Source organism: Leiobunum rupestre, chromosome 4 (genome assembly GCF_980474605.1).
Source record: "Leiobunum rupestre chromosome 4, qqLeiRupe1.1.hap1, whole genome shotgun sequence".
Classification (NCBI taxonomy): Eukaryota; Metazoa; Arthropoda; class Arachnida; order Opiliones; family Sclerosomatidae; genus Leiobunum; species Leiobunum rupestre.
This window is the reverse complement of record NC_143387.1, coordinates 43940398-43955111: the sequence shown is the minus strand read 5'-3', so window position 1 is coordinate 43955111 and position 14714 is coordinate 43940398. Positions and strand designations below refer to the sequence as shown.

Below are 14714 nucleotides of genomic sequence, written 5' to 3'. Positions count from 1 at the left end.
AGTTACCATTAGAGTATTATTTTACTGAGTTAGAATGATATTTAGTGCCTAATAGAGAACCGGTTTTTGCTATAAAATTAATTAGAACAACAGACCAAGGTTCAAGAAACTGCAAGGATTATTAGAACAAGATGAAATTAGGTTAAATTATGATAAATATTATTTAATTGTATTTATATGATTAAAATTATAAAATTTGGTTAATCGTCATTGAAATGATTAAATTGTGATTCAAATGGTTAAATTCGGATTCAAATGGTAAAATCCTAGTGAAGTTGATTAGATAGTAGACAATTTTAGCACCCCATAGAAATGTACATAGGCATACTTTGGGTGGGGGGGTTAATGGTTCCCCCTTCATTCAAGTATAAGTAGCATTGAAAATATTAGTAGCCGTAAAACCTCTGGCATTTCAAACTTTTATGTAACTCAACATTTACAAAAAGTCACTAAGTTCTTCAAAAGTTATAAGATCCTCTTAAAATCTTGATTTAGAGGTTTTGCAGTGAGCTAGCACAAACAATGTTGTTTGGAGTTAGGTAATGGAGGAAGTGGGATGCCGGAGTGGTTAGCACTTTCGCCTTGGAGCAAGAGGAGCCAGGTTCAATCCCAGCATGTGGCACTGGGTGTAACTTGAAACCACTACTCCTGTGTTGAGTTTGCAAGTTCTTCCCCCACTGGTTAAAGGGGTTTTCCCCGGAGCCCATCAGTTTCCCCTTTCCATAAAAACTTGCTGAGGTTACTGAGGTTAATGGTAATGGTAAGCTGTTGCCTCGCGTGGCATGAATGGCTTGCCACTACCCTCCTACGCATTGTAACCTGGCCACCTGTTTAAAGGCATTAAAAGTCGCTAGAATACTTGGACCTAAAGTGGTGCCTTGGGTGATAGCCTAGCTGATTATTATTATTATTATTATTATTATTATTATTATCTTCCTAGATTAACACTTTGGTAAAAACACCATTTAAATAGTAAAATGTCAAAACACGGTAATTTGGTGGTCGTGGTCCTCATACAAACACTACTTTAACGTTGTCCGGGCAAATGAAATAGCAATTTATTCTTGGTCTGCAATAATCCACTGTGCTAAATTATGCCTGGAACACGCAGAAAGGCATTTTCCCCTCGCTTATATATTAATCATAAACTTTGTTGACATCATTCGATAATTGTAGTAGTTATTTTAAAGAAGTAAATCTTGTTATTTAATCAAAACACTTGAGCACTCTTCAATTAAATTCAATTGTAAAAGAAGGCGCATTAATTATTTTTTTTATTGTGCCCACGTGATGTTCACTGTGAATGAAATGTTAATCTCCATTGATGAAGATTTTGGGTTAAGCTAAATTAATAAGAGGGCATACGTACATCAATTGTTTTGGTACTCTGAAACAGAAGCTAGTAGGATAAATTTTCATATAACATTTACGATTCCAAATGACCTATAGAACCCGTAGACTTTCGGTCCTACCACCATTTTTGAAACAAACATATGTATTAATCTCAGATTGCGGTATTATAATTATATAATATATATTTTTGTGGTGTTCTATATGTATGTATATTTATTTCACACCTAAATTTCCAAAAAGGTTTTTGATTATGTCAAATGAATAATCTTCAGACCCACTCTTATTTTTTGTTTTCTAGCAAAGATAACAAATGCCTTGTATTTGATACGTTTTCTCAAATGAACTTTATCTTTATTGTCATGCTTTGAAGTGGCAGTGAGAGAGTATAGAACAAAGTACAGGCAGCCGATCATTTTTAGCCTTATCTATATCAGATTTACGTAACGAGCCCATTTTATTTTGTCTTGCCAATTTATTTTCATGCTTAATTTTGAATATCCTGTGTTATTGTGCTGAAAGATTGCAATGTTACTTATAGTTGGCAAATTTTATTGTTTCTTTCATTTATTGATATTGTTTTCTTGAACTTTAAAGTGATGGTTCCTACCATTCTCTTACTAAGAGTGTTTTATTTTTTCCGCACACTACCAAGTTTTCTGATTAGTGCTTTTATTCGGTTTATAAAAATAGTTTGTGTATACTCTTTTGATTTTATTAGTGCTCTTTATAACGTTTGTCAACATGGAATTCATATTATTATTTTTCTGTTTGATGTAATTCGAACAACTTTTCTAACGTGGTCTGCAAATTTTGTCCTTCAGATTGAAGAAAGAATTGAAGAGATTACTCAAGAAGAATATACAGATGGTGATGAAGAACATAGCACTGTAAAAGGCCCTGAATCTAGTAGAAAATCAATTAAAAGACCTTTAACAAGAACATATTCTTCGGTTGATGAGGAACCAGTGGAGAAGAATGCAATTGGATCTCCACAAAATATCCCAGAACTAGACTTTCTAAATGCTTGGGATTTGGTGGAAAGTCGCAGAGTGCCATTTCCAGAGTTTGGAGTGGATATTATTGACAATAATGTTGAATTCAGTGATGAAGATGGAGAAAACTATGAAAATGAAGCCAATGGTACAGATGTTAGTTCCAGACAATCCTGTATATCAGCTTGGGAAGAAAATTGGCTTTTTAGAAAGAAAAAACTCTTTCCTTATGGAAGCTTACGCCATCAACTTTTGGGTTTTTATGGTGAATCGCCATGTCTACTTATACCAAATTCACAGGAAAGCAACTCTCATGCTCAGATTGACTCCAGGTGTGGTATTCTTTAAATTGATACTACTAATAAAGTAAATTTAATTATGTTCTTTATGTAAGTAATTCACCTGTAAATAACCAAAAATGTGTTGTAGCTAGAGTAATTTTTTAACTTTAAATTAGAAGTTTAAAATAATCTCCTATCTAACTCCTTATTCTTCCTATGTCATAAACATCTTTAATTTTAATTTCTGGACTATTTGTTAAGGAGTAATTTCTATCTTCCTATGTTATAAACATCTTTAATTTTAATTTCTGAACTATTTGTTAAGGAGTAATTTTTTTCTAGGGACATTGATCAACTTTCTGATTTGTCAGAGCAAAACTCAGTTGGTTCTTTAGATTTTTCTGATAGTGAAAGAGAGTCAGATTCTGAATTAAAATCAACAGATTCAGCAGAACTTGTAAGACTTGCTCAAAATGTTGCTCAACATTTTGCAAAAGTTGAAGAACCCCTTACCTCGACTCCTAAAATCAACTCTACTAAATACAATTATTACAATGAACCTTCGAAGAAGCAAACCAGCCCAACAAAAGTCAAGCAGCTAAAGAGTTGTCGAAATCCTCCAACTCCTCCTCCAATTACATTACCGATACCTTGTTTTGTTGATCTGGAAAGAAGGCAGTCTTGCATTGACCCAGTTTTTGTATTTTCACCAGAAGATTTAACAATCCACGCTGGAAAAGTAGCTCAATTTAAATGTCATGTTAAAGGAACAAGACCAATAGGTATGAATTGTTTTTTTTATAATAACAGCAAAACTATCAATGACCATTTCATTGTGAAATGGATTTTCAATGAGCCGCTGAGGGAGGGTGGAAAAAGAGCTTTGTAAATTTGATCAGCATGGGCTAGTAAAGTGTGTCATAATGATCAGGCTTGAGAGAGTGAGAGAGAGTGCTGAGAATTGGATTAGGGGAAATGACTGCCCTTACCAAAAAATAAGTGGTCTAAGAACTATTTAAGTTGGTTTTAAGTTATTTGAGACAAATACCAACTAAAAACCTACTTAAAAACAACTTAACACCAACTTAAAACTTACTTAAAATGTTACTTAATAAAGACCACTTAAAGCCAACTTAAAACTTACTTAAAATGTTACTTAATAAAGACCACTTCAAGCCAACTTAAAACTTACTTAAAATGTTACTTAATAAAGACCACTTAAAACCAACTTAAAAAATAATATGTAATTTTCTGACCACTAAAAACCAACTAAATACCAACTTAAAGAAAAAGGAATTTTCCCACCAACTTAACTAGTTTACTGAAATATGCTGACAACTTAATATCAACTTAAATGTGAATACCAACTAAAAACCAACTTATTTTTTGGTAAGGGTGAGCCTCAGTTACGGATTACGTGGGTTTAGTGGTTTAGAAATAGGCTACTCATAATTTCAGTTCATTAATTGATCTATGTTGATGTTTAAATACATCGTGCATACAATTGTTTTCATATATAGCCAGTAATAATTTGTTTATTCTTTTTGTTTCCATGTTTCCAGCTGTTTCATGGTTTAGGGAATGCCAGTTAATAAAGGAAGATCAACGGCATGATGTACAACAAGTTCCTGAAAGGGGAATTTATTCCTTACACATTTATGATACAGATGCGGGAGATTCTGGAATTTACTCTTGCGTTGCTTATGGTCAATCAGGTGGTCAACAGTGGGTTGATTTCTCCTTGAAAATCAAAGCCACCACTCGCGCTCACTGTGCTCCAGAATTCATCGTTCCGCTTAGAGTAGTTTCTTCAATTCCTGGCAAAACAGCTAAACTTTCTTGCACACTATCTGGCTATCCAGAGCCACGAGCTATGTTATTTCATAATAGAAAGCCAATATCTGGATCTTTAAAGCATAGTATTGGTAAGAATAGTGTGTCTTGATATATTATATACATTTTATTTTCAATTCCAAAATGAACTATATTGTAATTTCTGTTCCAGAAAATCTTGGTTATGGGGAATGGGTAGTGGAAATCTCAAATGTAGAGAAGTCGGATGAAGGTGGATATGAGGTGGTTTCTAGTAATAGGATGGGGCATGCTGTTTCAACTATTACACACAGAATAGGTGATTTATGTTTTGAGTTATTTATAATATTAGTTTGTGGTTTTACATGTGTCAGTTAATTAGATAATATTCCCCACCAATTGAAAAAGTAAATTTAAACATGTATCATTACTTTTTAAATTTTTTGTGCACTTTGAAAATGTTTTTGCATATTTTGGGGGAAATATGAGTTGCATTTTATTGAATAATTTTTGACAGTGAAAAGAGGTGCTCTAGACTTGAAATCCTTTTGTCTGTAGGTGCGTGTGTCTGAGCAATGGCAGCATGAGAAGTTTTTTTGATTCAATATGTGTTAGAAAATGGTTCAAATGTTTGAATTAGCTGGTCTCGCAGTTTTTCATTTTACTGAAAAGAAATCTTCAATAATTCAAATCTATATAATCACAAATAAAATGGAATCAGGTCTTTCATAACTCATCTCTAGGAGATATGATTGTGATTTACTACTATTCACAGTTACAAAGTTGGATTTTACTCTGAAATGCATTTTTTGCTCGCTCAGCCTCACAGTTATATAGTAGATTCAATTAAATTCTAGTTATTGTTTGGGGTGGAAGTTCTTTGGGAAAATTATACAAAATCAATATTAATTGATACTTGGGTGGATCCCTAAACACTTTTATCAATCATCTTTATAACCTTTAATTTATTTACAGGTGAAATTACCAATCAGGTATTAATAAACGATAAGGTAGAGAGATCTGATTCTAATACATCAAAAGAAAACAAAGAGGTACATTTACAATGTTTTATTTTTCGGTTTATTATGATGCTAAAACAGTTAATATCTTCGGAAATATGTGAAAGTACTGGTACTACTTAAATTTTTTAATTTGTTTTTTCCAATACTAACATGGTTTCTTTCCTTTTACTCTGTTCTGGGTATTAATATTTTTTCAATTTCGGTGATGGTTTGGAGCTCAGAAATTTGTCCATACCAGTCAACCTGCAGTTAAATCTAACCTTAAATCTCCGTCAATTAAGGTTCGTTTTGAACCCCCCATTGTAATTCAGCGTACGTGGCTAGACCGTCAACAAGAAATTAAGGTAAAATCATGTACAATCCAGCTTAACCCTTCAAGCTGCTTGTTTAAACAGTTAAAGGAAGCTTAGCATTATCTAAAAACTGCTTATTCATAAATCGTATAAATTATCTTAGATATCCCTGGAATTTTCTAAATTGTATATGATATTAAAGAAAAAATGTGTGTATGAAACGTAATGTGACTAAAAATTATTAACCAATCGGTGTTTTTGATACAAATAATTTAAAATTTAATGATTCAATTTGGGGTTTTTTTATTTAAACTAAAATCATGTTGACTGATGGGTTTTCTTTGGTCCTTTACAACTAGTAGATTTTTAAAGATTTTTAAAGAGAGCTGTATTATCATTATCTCATTTAGGTATGACTTATTTTATTCCAAAGGAGCTCTACTTAATGGAATTAAAATACTTCGTTCAAAGAAAATGAGCTTTTTGAGCATAAACTTTGAATTACTCGTACAACGCACTATAGAGTGAAGCAGCTTAAAGGGTTATAAAATTGTAACAAAACAATATTTATGAAACCAGCTTTTATTTGCAATCCTTAATCCATTGAACCATTCTTTTCAACCATATGCTTTTAAGAAACAATGGTCTCTCATATTTCACTATAGTCCATTGGAAGATCTTTTTAAGGAAATTTATTTCATTGGTACATTTAATTTCATTCTATATTAATTTAATATGTAATGCAGCCTTGTTCTCCGAAAATCCTAGTTTTGCACCACTTCCTGAATTACTTGGCCGGATAGGGTTGAGAAACTTTATTAATTTTATTAAAGCACATTTGTTATGAATTTACTTTTCTATGAGGCATAAACAGTATTAATTTGTTTTACTACCCAATGTTTAGTGTAATTTTTTTCATTATAGACAAAATTCCAGGTGTAATTTATTTTAAATTTTAACCATCTTTACTTTTAAGATTGCTGCAGTATTTCTTATTTATTTTATAATAAGTAATAGGAAATTGTATACTTTGATGATATTTACATTCTATTAAATAGAAAATATATTTAGTGAAAACTATCAGTTGCACTTGGGCCACTCACTGTATTTGCAAGTGTCATCAAAATGTTCTAGCATATAGTGCACTTAACTTTCAATATTTCAGTAAATTTATACAAAATTTTTAAGTCAATTTTCAGTATTTCATAGTAGCTTCTATAGATATAGCTTAATCCTGCTTGACATTTTGCTTTTATTTACTTTTGTTTCTTTTTTTTTTCAATATTAAAAATAATTTTTTATATAATTTTTAACAGACTAAAGGAGGCCTTGTGCACCGATCTAACAACATTAATGGCAATGCTTATGCTCACAATGAAACAATTCTTCCATCAGATCTAAGTTTACCCCCTAAACCTGGTACTAAATCTTTAACAAAGAAGCCATAAATGTAAACATAGAGCTGTGTAGTAGTTTTTAACAATATTTTTAAATAAAAAATCCACAATTTTGTTTATTACCTTAAAAATCTCCCTATTGTAAAGCTGGGCCAAAATAGCACTGGATGCAACAAGAGATAGACAACCACCAATACCACCATGCATCTTGCTCACAGAATTTTTTTGTCTGAACACTATTTTTAAAAGAGAGCACAGTGCTGGCAAGATAGGATAGAGGCCACTAGGAACTGAGGAAGAGAGAGATCATGAACTCCTTAGAAAAGGGGTTTAAAAAAGAGGAATTAGGGAACCTTTTGTTGTTGTTCTTGGCAAGCTAGTGTTTGAGTGGACTACTGACCCTTACCAAAAAATAAGTTGGATTTTAGTTTGTATTTAGTTTGTATACACATTATTAGTTGATACTGAGTTGGTATTAAGTAGGCTCAAGTTGTCAGCATATTTCAAGTTACTATTAAAGGGGTAATAAGTTGTTATTCAGCTGGTAGGAAAATACTTCTTTTGCTAAGTTCATAATTAGTTGGTTTTTAGTAGTCAGGAAATTACATTATATTTTTAAGTTGGTTTTTAGATGTTTCCCTAGTAGGATTTAAGTTGCTTTTAAGTAGTTAAGGGTAAATGTTGATTCTGGTTTAGTTGGAAATAAGTTGAATAATAAATAGGATTTAAGTTATTTTTAAGTAGGCATTTGTCCCAAATACAAACTGAAAACCAAGTTGAAAAACAAGTTGTCCTAAGTGGTTTTTAGCCAACTTATTTTTTGGTAAGGGGAGAGTGATTGATTGCTGGGTCCAGGGTTTATTTGGTCCAAAACACAAAGCTTTAAGTGTTGAAATATTCTGAAAAAGCTTCGATTTGACCCCCTGAATCTCTCTTGTGCATTCTATGTTATGTTTATGGATTCTGGTTTTAACTAATCATGCATGATGATATATCGTTTTAAGTCAATCATACATTTTGCCGTTAAATATTTAGGTTCAATCGCAGAAAGAGAACATCGTAAGTGGCAAACAGCAGCTCCTTTGCAAAATAATCCATATAGTAAAGAAAACATTACGAAAAAAAAACTGGAACGTCGAATATCAGATTTAAGCTTAAGCGATTCACCAATGACATTTGAAGAGTTTTCCAAGCAAAGAGACCAGGATGAACAAATAATAGGAAGCACAAAATTGGGTCCAACTTTAGAGAAAGAGTATGACAGATACAAGAGAGATTATTATGTGCATGATAGCACAAGCAGTGGATCCCATTATAGTCCAGGAAGAAGAAATTCTAATTCCAGATCTGTTAAGTCAAATATGGTCAAAGCTTCAAAGCCAAAACATGTTATTAACAATTTGGAGGAAAAGGTATATCATTTTTAACTAAGTTTATTGTGCCAGCTACTTTTTTGTTTTTAAATACAAAATTTTTTAATATACTACGAAGTTTTAAATTTCCAAATTTTGTAACACAAAAACTAAACTTAATGTACATTTATATGCCAAAGACTATACTAAAGGGATGGGTGCATATTAGAAAAACCTTTAGTTACTTTATGAAAATAACCTAAAACTGGGTTTTTTAAAAAAAAGTTTGGAAAGTTTAGAGTACATTAATTTCATATGAAATGTTTATGCTGATAAAAAAATGTTTTTAATAGGTTTATGAAAGTGCTAGCCAATTAATTTCTTTGGACAATGAAGTTCAACAGCTTGAAGAAGAAGTTAGACTTAGAGTCAATGACCTATCAGGGGTAAAAGCATTGGAGGATCGAGTAGCTCAAGCTTTAGCCGAGGAGGAAAATGCTAGACGAAAAGTCATGCAAGTAGAGTCTGAAGTGAAAAATGTATGCGGAGAGCTACTTAGAAAAAGCTCAATTGGTTCATCATCATCCGAATACAGCAGCTATGCAAATCAAAATACTTACAAGAATAGACATTCATATGTTGGAAGCTCAGATGAAGATATTAGTGCTAATTTACCTTCAGTGAAAAAATTAGCAAACCTTTTTATTAATCCAAAACTTGAAGAAGCTAATTGCCAACCAGCTAATGTAAGTCATTTTATATTGTTTTTATCAGTAAATTTTAAAGGAACTCTTTCAATCACATTATTATCTTCAGTTGCTCGGTGTTATGGTTAAATTGGATTTTTTTTGTGGCTTATTTAGACTTTTCTTTAAAAGTTATTTAAGAAAAACCCTAATCAAGCTCTATAAATAAATAGGTTATAGTTTAAGTAAAAATCTGGTTTTTTTTTAATCTTTACCTTTGTGCATTGATCAATAAAAATAACATTAAGGGCATCTTTTTTTTCAGAAACAGTATATTGATGATGAAAAAGAAGTTATTATTGTGGAAAGTGATGTTAGCTCATCATCTAATAATCAGAATAGTCCATTTTCATCACTGCAGGGAAATCCAGGAGTGTCTGCTTTAAGCAGACAGTTTTTGTCTCCCCCTCCTGCAAAATATCAGGTAGACGCCTATGCTCAGAAAACAAAGAATAGTCAGACCAATGATGAGGCACTGAACAGCAACAACCAGTGTAGCCCACATTTATCAGCAATGCCACAAGTTGTTAAGCTACTTTCGCGGCAGTTCAGTAGTGATGATCAATCAGGAGCTTCGGTTCAAAGGGTTAGCTGAATACAACATTTAGCTTTGTTTGCTAAAGCTTTTGTTTTAAGCACTACATTGTAGTTAATGCACTAATTGGTATAATTTTCCATGTCTTTAGAAAGCTGGTGTTGCTTAAATGTTTATAATTTCTTAGCTTTAGTAGATAGAATTGTCTTAAGAATTCTCGACTTCTTGCAATATGGGCCATTAGCTTATGTAATCTTTTTATTGTAATTTTCAATTTTCTTAGTTATTGCTATTATTATTATTATTACTACTGTGCTTTTAAGAATTCAAAACATACTCACTTTATATGTTCTGCTGTCTTTGTACATATATATTTTCCTATAATTTGTGGTTTTTATCCTTTTTTAGGTTCATAGTTTGACTGCTCGAAGTTTGTCAAAGGAGTTTCGGCAACTAACTAAAAACAATGTCCCGCGACCAATGAACCGCACTCTCTCTATAAGTAGCAGCAGTCAGCCAACAAGCTTAGACACTGATCGGTCAATAAGCCCAATGGTGTCTAACAATAATGCATGTAATGGCAGTAGTACGAAGAACAACCTTGCTTACAGTCCATCTGCTGTTAATGCTGAAAATGAAAGAGATGCAATTATTAGTAGCTCAGCTGGTGGTTATACTTCTGATGAAAGCTCGGCTACCAGCAACCCCTCATCTTCTTTACCCCGGCATAAAACAAAACGTTCATCCATGTCAAAAACCATTTTACAAAGGGCATCTTACTGGGAAAGACGTGCTGAACATGGCTTACTTTCGGATACCTCTGTAAATGAAGATTTTCCGTCCATTGATTCAAATACTAAAGAAAAATTTTAATTTAAAACTTAGTGTTAATAAACATAATAGCTCGTAGTGTGCCAAATACCCGCTCTTGTTATGATTATGGAATTCTTTTCCTTGTGCTTACCTAAGGGACTGCATTTGAGATAAAAGATTGTTTGTATGTGCAACCAAACTTTATCATGTCCTGGTTTTACGTTTAATAACAAGTTAAAAGTAGATAAATTTGGCATTATAAACTAAGATGGACAAATGAATGGAGCATTATGGTCTAGTCAAAAATATGGCCAGTATATTTGCAGGTCAAAAGCCGTCCATCCAGTGACCTTCTTCCACAGTGTGTTAAAAACTGGGCAGCATGTACTATACTGAATATTCTAGATCAATATTTTTTGCGTACTGAAGGAGATTGAGTTAAGAAATCACAGTAAATCGCTTATATTAAATTGGAACCTTTAGTGACCCTAATTGGTGTTTTTTGCTTTTGACCAATTTTGATCTCATTAAATTCAAATTTTTGAAAAGTATTTTAAAATTGATATTTTGTCCAAAGCTGATGTGTTAGTTTCCTTTAAAAATTTATACAGCTATAACTGAATTAATTTAAATAAATAAAATCTTTAGTTTTCAGGCAAATTCGATAATTTTTCAATTATGAGCCAATTGTGCTAGCTGTAGAATAATCACTACTGATTTAAGTCCTATTTGCACTGTTCTCTACCTTTATTCATGATTAAAATTGAAAGTTTTTTATCTTTTTCTAAAATTGATATTTTGTTTGAACTCCATGGTTTTTGTTTCAATCTCTTTGTTTGCCCAAAATCTATTGATGTATGAAATTGATATTTTGGAAGCAAATCAGTCGATTAATGCACTGTGCCTTGTCTGTTATATTTAATGGCATGTTAAGTATATTACATTTTTATTTAAAAATTGATTTATTAGTAATTATATTGCTAATTAAGAAATTGTTCAGATTCTGAGTAATGATAGTTGATAAATACACAATTCACGAATTTCATATAAAATTCATATCTACCAAGAGAAAATGGAATTAATAGCTACCATCAATTGTCACGAATAGCAATATCTTGTGTTTCATCCAACATGTGGTTTTACACACAGTGAACTGAGATGAATGCCATTTGTGTTGTCGTATTTGCAAGTATCAATTGGTTCTATTTTTACTTTATAGATGGGGTTTTTCGTTTGAAACTTACTGAATTAAGTAATCTCTAGTGTCCATTTATTTAGAAGCTTAAGCTAATATTTTAAATTTGCTCTAGTATTTGAAAACATGAATTTGTTGAACACCATGGATATTCAACAGGCATAATTGCTCTTGCTCAGCAATAGGTGGCTATTAAAATGAACACTGCCACCGTGATTGGTTTTATCACTGAAGTTGTTGGACAATTTAAAATTGTGTACATGCATTTGTCTAGCTAACCATTAAATCACTTATTTAGATTATTTAGAGAGCTTGTGAGGTACGATTTTCTAAATTGAAACAAGGCTTAAATCTAATTAAGAAACCCTTCACCCATGTAGTATGAATATAGATTTCACCTATCACTTTTAAAAATGGAAACATATAATAATGATGCCGTTGAATATTCATGGTGGTTAAAAGCATATTGCGTGAGTTTTTTAGTGCTGGTATAAGTGTTACATTTTTTAAATTATGCTGGAAGACTGATATGCATGTATAACATGAATAGACTGACAGAAGGAATTCCTTATTTTTTTAAATAAACAAGTGAATTGTGCAACTTTTATTGTGAACATAATTCTTGTGCTTCCAGCTATTATACTAAAATAAATATGGTGTATAGGTTAAGTTTCCGGAATGAATGCCTAAATTTTTGTAAATATCTTGTAATTGTTATTATAATTTGTATTTGTTTGTTTGTAGCCAAATTTTTAAGCCTGAAATTTTTTATTATGCTTTTAGTAATATATATACTCCATATTAATGTACCTTTTTACGTATAAGACCATCTACAGAATGTTTAATTACTTTTGTATTGGGTACAGTAAAAAAAAAAACATGAGAGAAAATTATTTAAAATCATGAACTTCTTTAAGATTATTGAGAACATAGAAGATATATTTGCAAATGTGTAGTGATATAGTACAAATTGTGCAAGGTTTTGAAGGCTACTTAAATTTTATCCCATTATCTTTTTATAACTATAACATGAATATAATGTAAATATTTTATTTCTATTAAAAAACTTATAAGGCAACTCCATTTAGGAGTCTGGTTATGGGTGACATAAAAATAAATGAAATAATTACAAATTCCAATAAGTTAAATGCATCAGAGATGTATTAGTTCATAGTTTTGCAATTTTATAAAAATAATGGAACAAACCATCAAAGATAGAAAAATATATTGTTAGAAGTAAAGTAATTCAGTTTAGTTCTGGATAAGAAGTGGCAAGTAGTTTCAGGCATTCCAGCAAAGCTCAGTGGTCGACTTGTCTGTTCTCAGTAATTGTAAATACGTTCTTGACATAATTTGTTTTCTCAAAGGTTAATTACTTATAGATGAAATCACAAACTAAAGTTAAAAAATATTTGGCCTAAAATTATTTACCTAGATGGAGTTTATTAATCAGTTTTACAATCAGTTTATAAATAACTTATTTCAATAATAATTACATTAAAACAAGGCTTGTTCAATTAGATGATAAACAAACAAGTTATCTGTGATGCACACTTAATGGCAGTGAAAATTTGTAAAAGGAAGCATTTCAACTGACCCCCATATTGAAAGTGCATGTCTTCCAAAAACAATTAAATAGTTCTTTCTATAAATCCCTCTATGAGCGATTACCCCTAAGAATATGGAGAAAGGAAAGTTATGAACTGGTAGTCCTAGCTATAGCAATAACTTTTCAGTCTTCTTGTAACGGTTTGGGCAATTAAGTTACGAATTTATTGATGGAACTATTAAAAACCCATATTTTAGGTTTTAAAAAAGTAACATAACACTCAAAACTGTGATATCCTTCATTTTGCAAGATGCTTGATGCGTAGTTTAAATTTTAATCAGAAGAGCTTCCATCTGCTCAATAAAAATTCTCACTGAACCACAGATATAAATTTCAATCTGGAACATTAAATTCATAAAGTTAGCTATTTCCTGCTGACAAGTAATAAAGCAAATAGCGCTATTTTGGCTACACGAAGAGTATAATGGCATGAAATAAGAATGGCTGACAATGGTAATGCAAATGAGTCCTTTTAAAGGTACTCAGTGGCTCGTATGTCACATCTAGAGTACAATGCATGATTTAGCTAAAATCTTGAATATTTCGGTAAAACGTTTTGTTTCACAAGGTTTTACCCAATAATACTGCAACAAAGAAATCACAAACTAATAAAGTGAAGTGGTTGATCTAACATTGTAAGTGATCTTTAATAATGAAACTTGTTTTTTTTAGAACGGTTTGATTAGAAAGGGACACACTTTTAGGAGTTTTGTTACTTTTGGTTTTAGTTAAAATAGTTACTGCCACACAAAAGGCAAAGTTCAACTTTAGTAACTATTATTGGTATTACTTTTAATGTCCAAGTGCTGCACTAGCATTTGAAAAAACTTTAAATTTATGAAATATTAAATCTGACACACCAAGGAACAAATGTGATTTTTATTAAATTTCAGCAATATGGATCAAGAAAACTAAATGCAACTAACAAATATATCAAGAAAAATAAGAAATCGAAAAATTAATCTTTAGCATTATTATTTGCAAATTATAATAAATTAAGAATTGGTACAAATTTTAGTGTTTTAGTAATAATCTATATATACGTTTAATGGATGAAACAATTTGAAAAGAATATATATTGCTTATGGTCATTCCATAATAAATTTAAAATATTGGGGAAAATCAAGTGCCAATTAATATGTGGCTACTGGTTAGTCAATAGTGGGTTTATAAGATTGTTATTTTATACAAGTTTGAGGTATCATGTGTTGTGAATCTCGATGTTATTTGGTATGACTGTCTTTTATACAAAACTCATTTTGTATAGATATATGTAGGTAAACCCGGTAAAAATAAATGTATACTAGTTGAGAA

General features: G+C 31.3%; 1 protein-coding gene across 7 annotated transcripts in view; it reads left to right on the top strand.

Moving 5' to 3' along the window:
* The window catches only part of LOC149947925 (uncharacterized), a 27379-nt gene extending 12665 nt beyond the window's left edge, over positions 1–14714 (top strand). For 5 of the 7 annotated variants that reach the window (XM_090172238.1, XM_090172243.1, XM_090172237.1 and 2 more), the window contains exons 11-21: positions 2175–2677; positions 2969–3408; positions 4189–4551; positions 4632–4757; positions 5414–5490; positions 5682–5804; positions 7070–7172; positions 8186–8562; positions 8856–9248; positions 9514–9834; positions 10192–14714. In XM_090172238.1, coding sequence (XP_090028364.1) covers positions 2175–2677; positions 2969–3408; positions 4189–4551; positions 4632–4757; positions 5414–5490; positions 5682–5804; positions 7070–7172; positions 8186–8562; positions 8856–9248; positions 9514–9834; positions 10192–10656 — 3291 coding nt within the window. In that variant the 3' untranslated portion in view covers positions 10657–14714. The remainder of the gene's footprint in view (positions 1–2174; positions 2678–2968; positions 3409–4188; positions 4552–4631; positions 4758–5413; positions 5491–5681; positions 5805–7069; positions 7173–8185; positions 8563–8855; positions 9249–9513; positions 9835–10191) is intronic. The other 2 variants (XM_090172242.1, XM_090172241.1) reach the window with 2 other exon arrangements.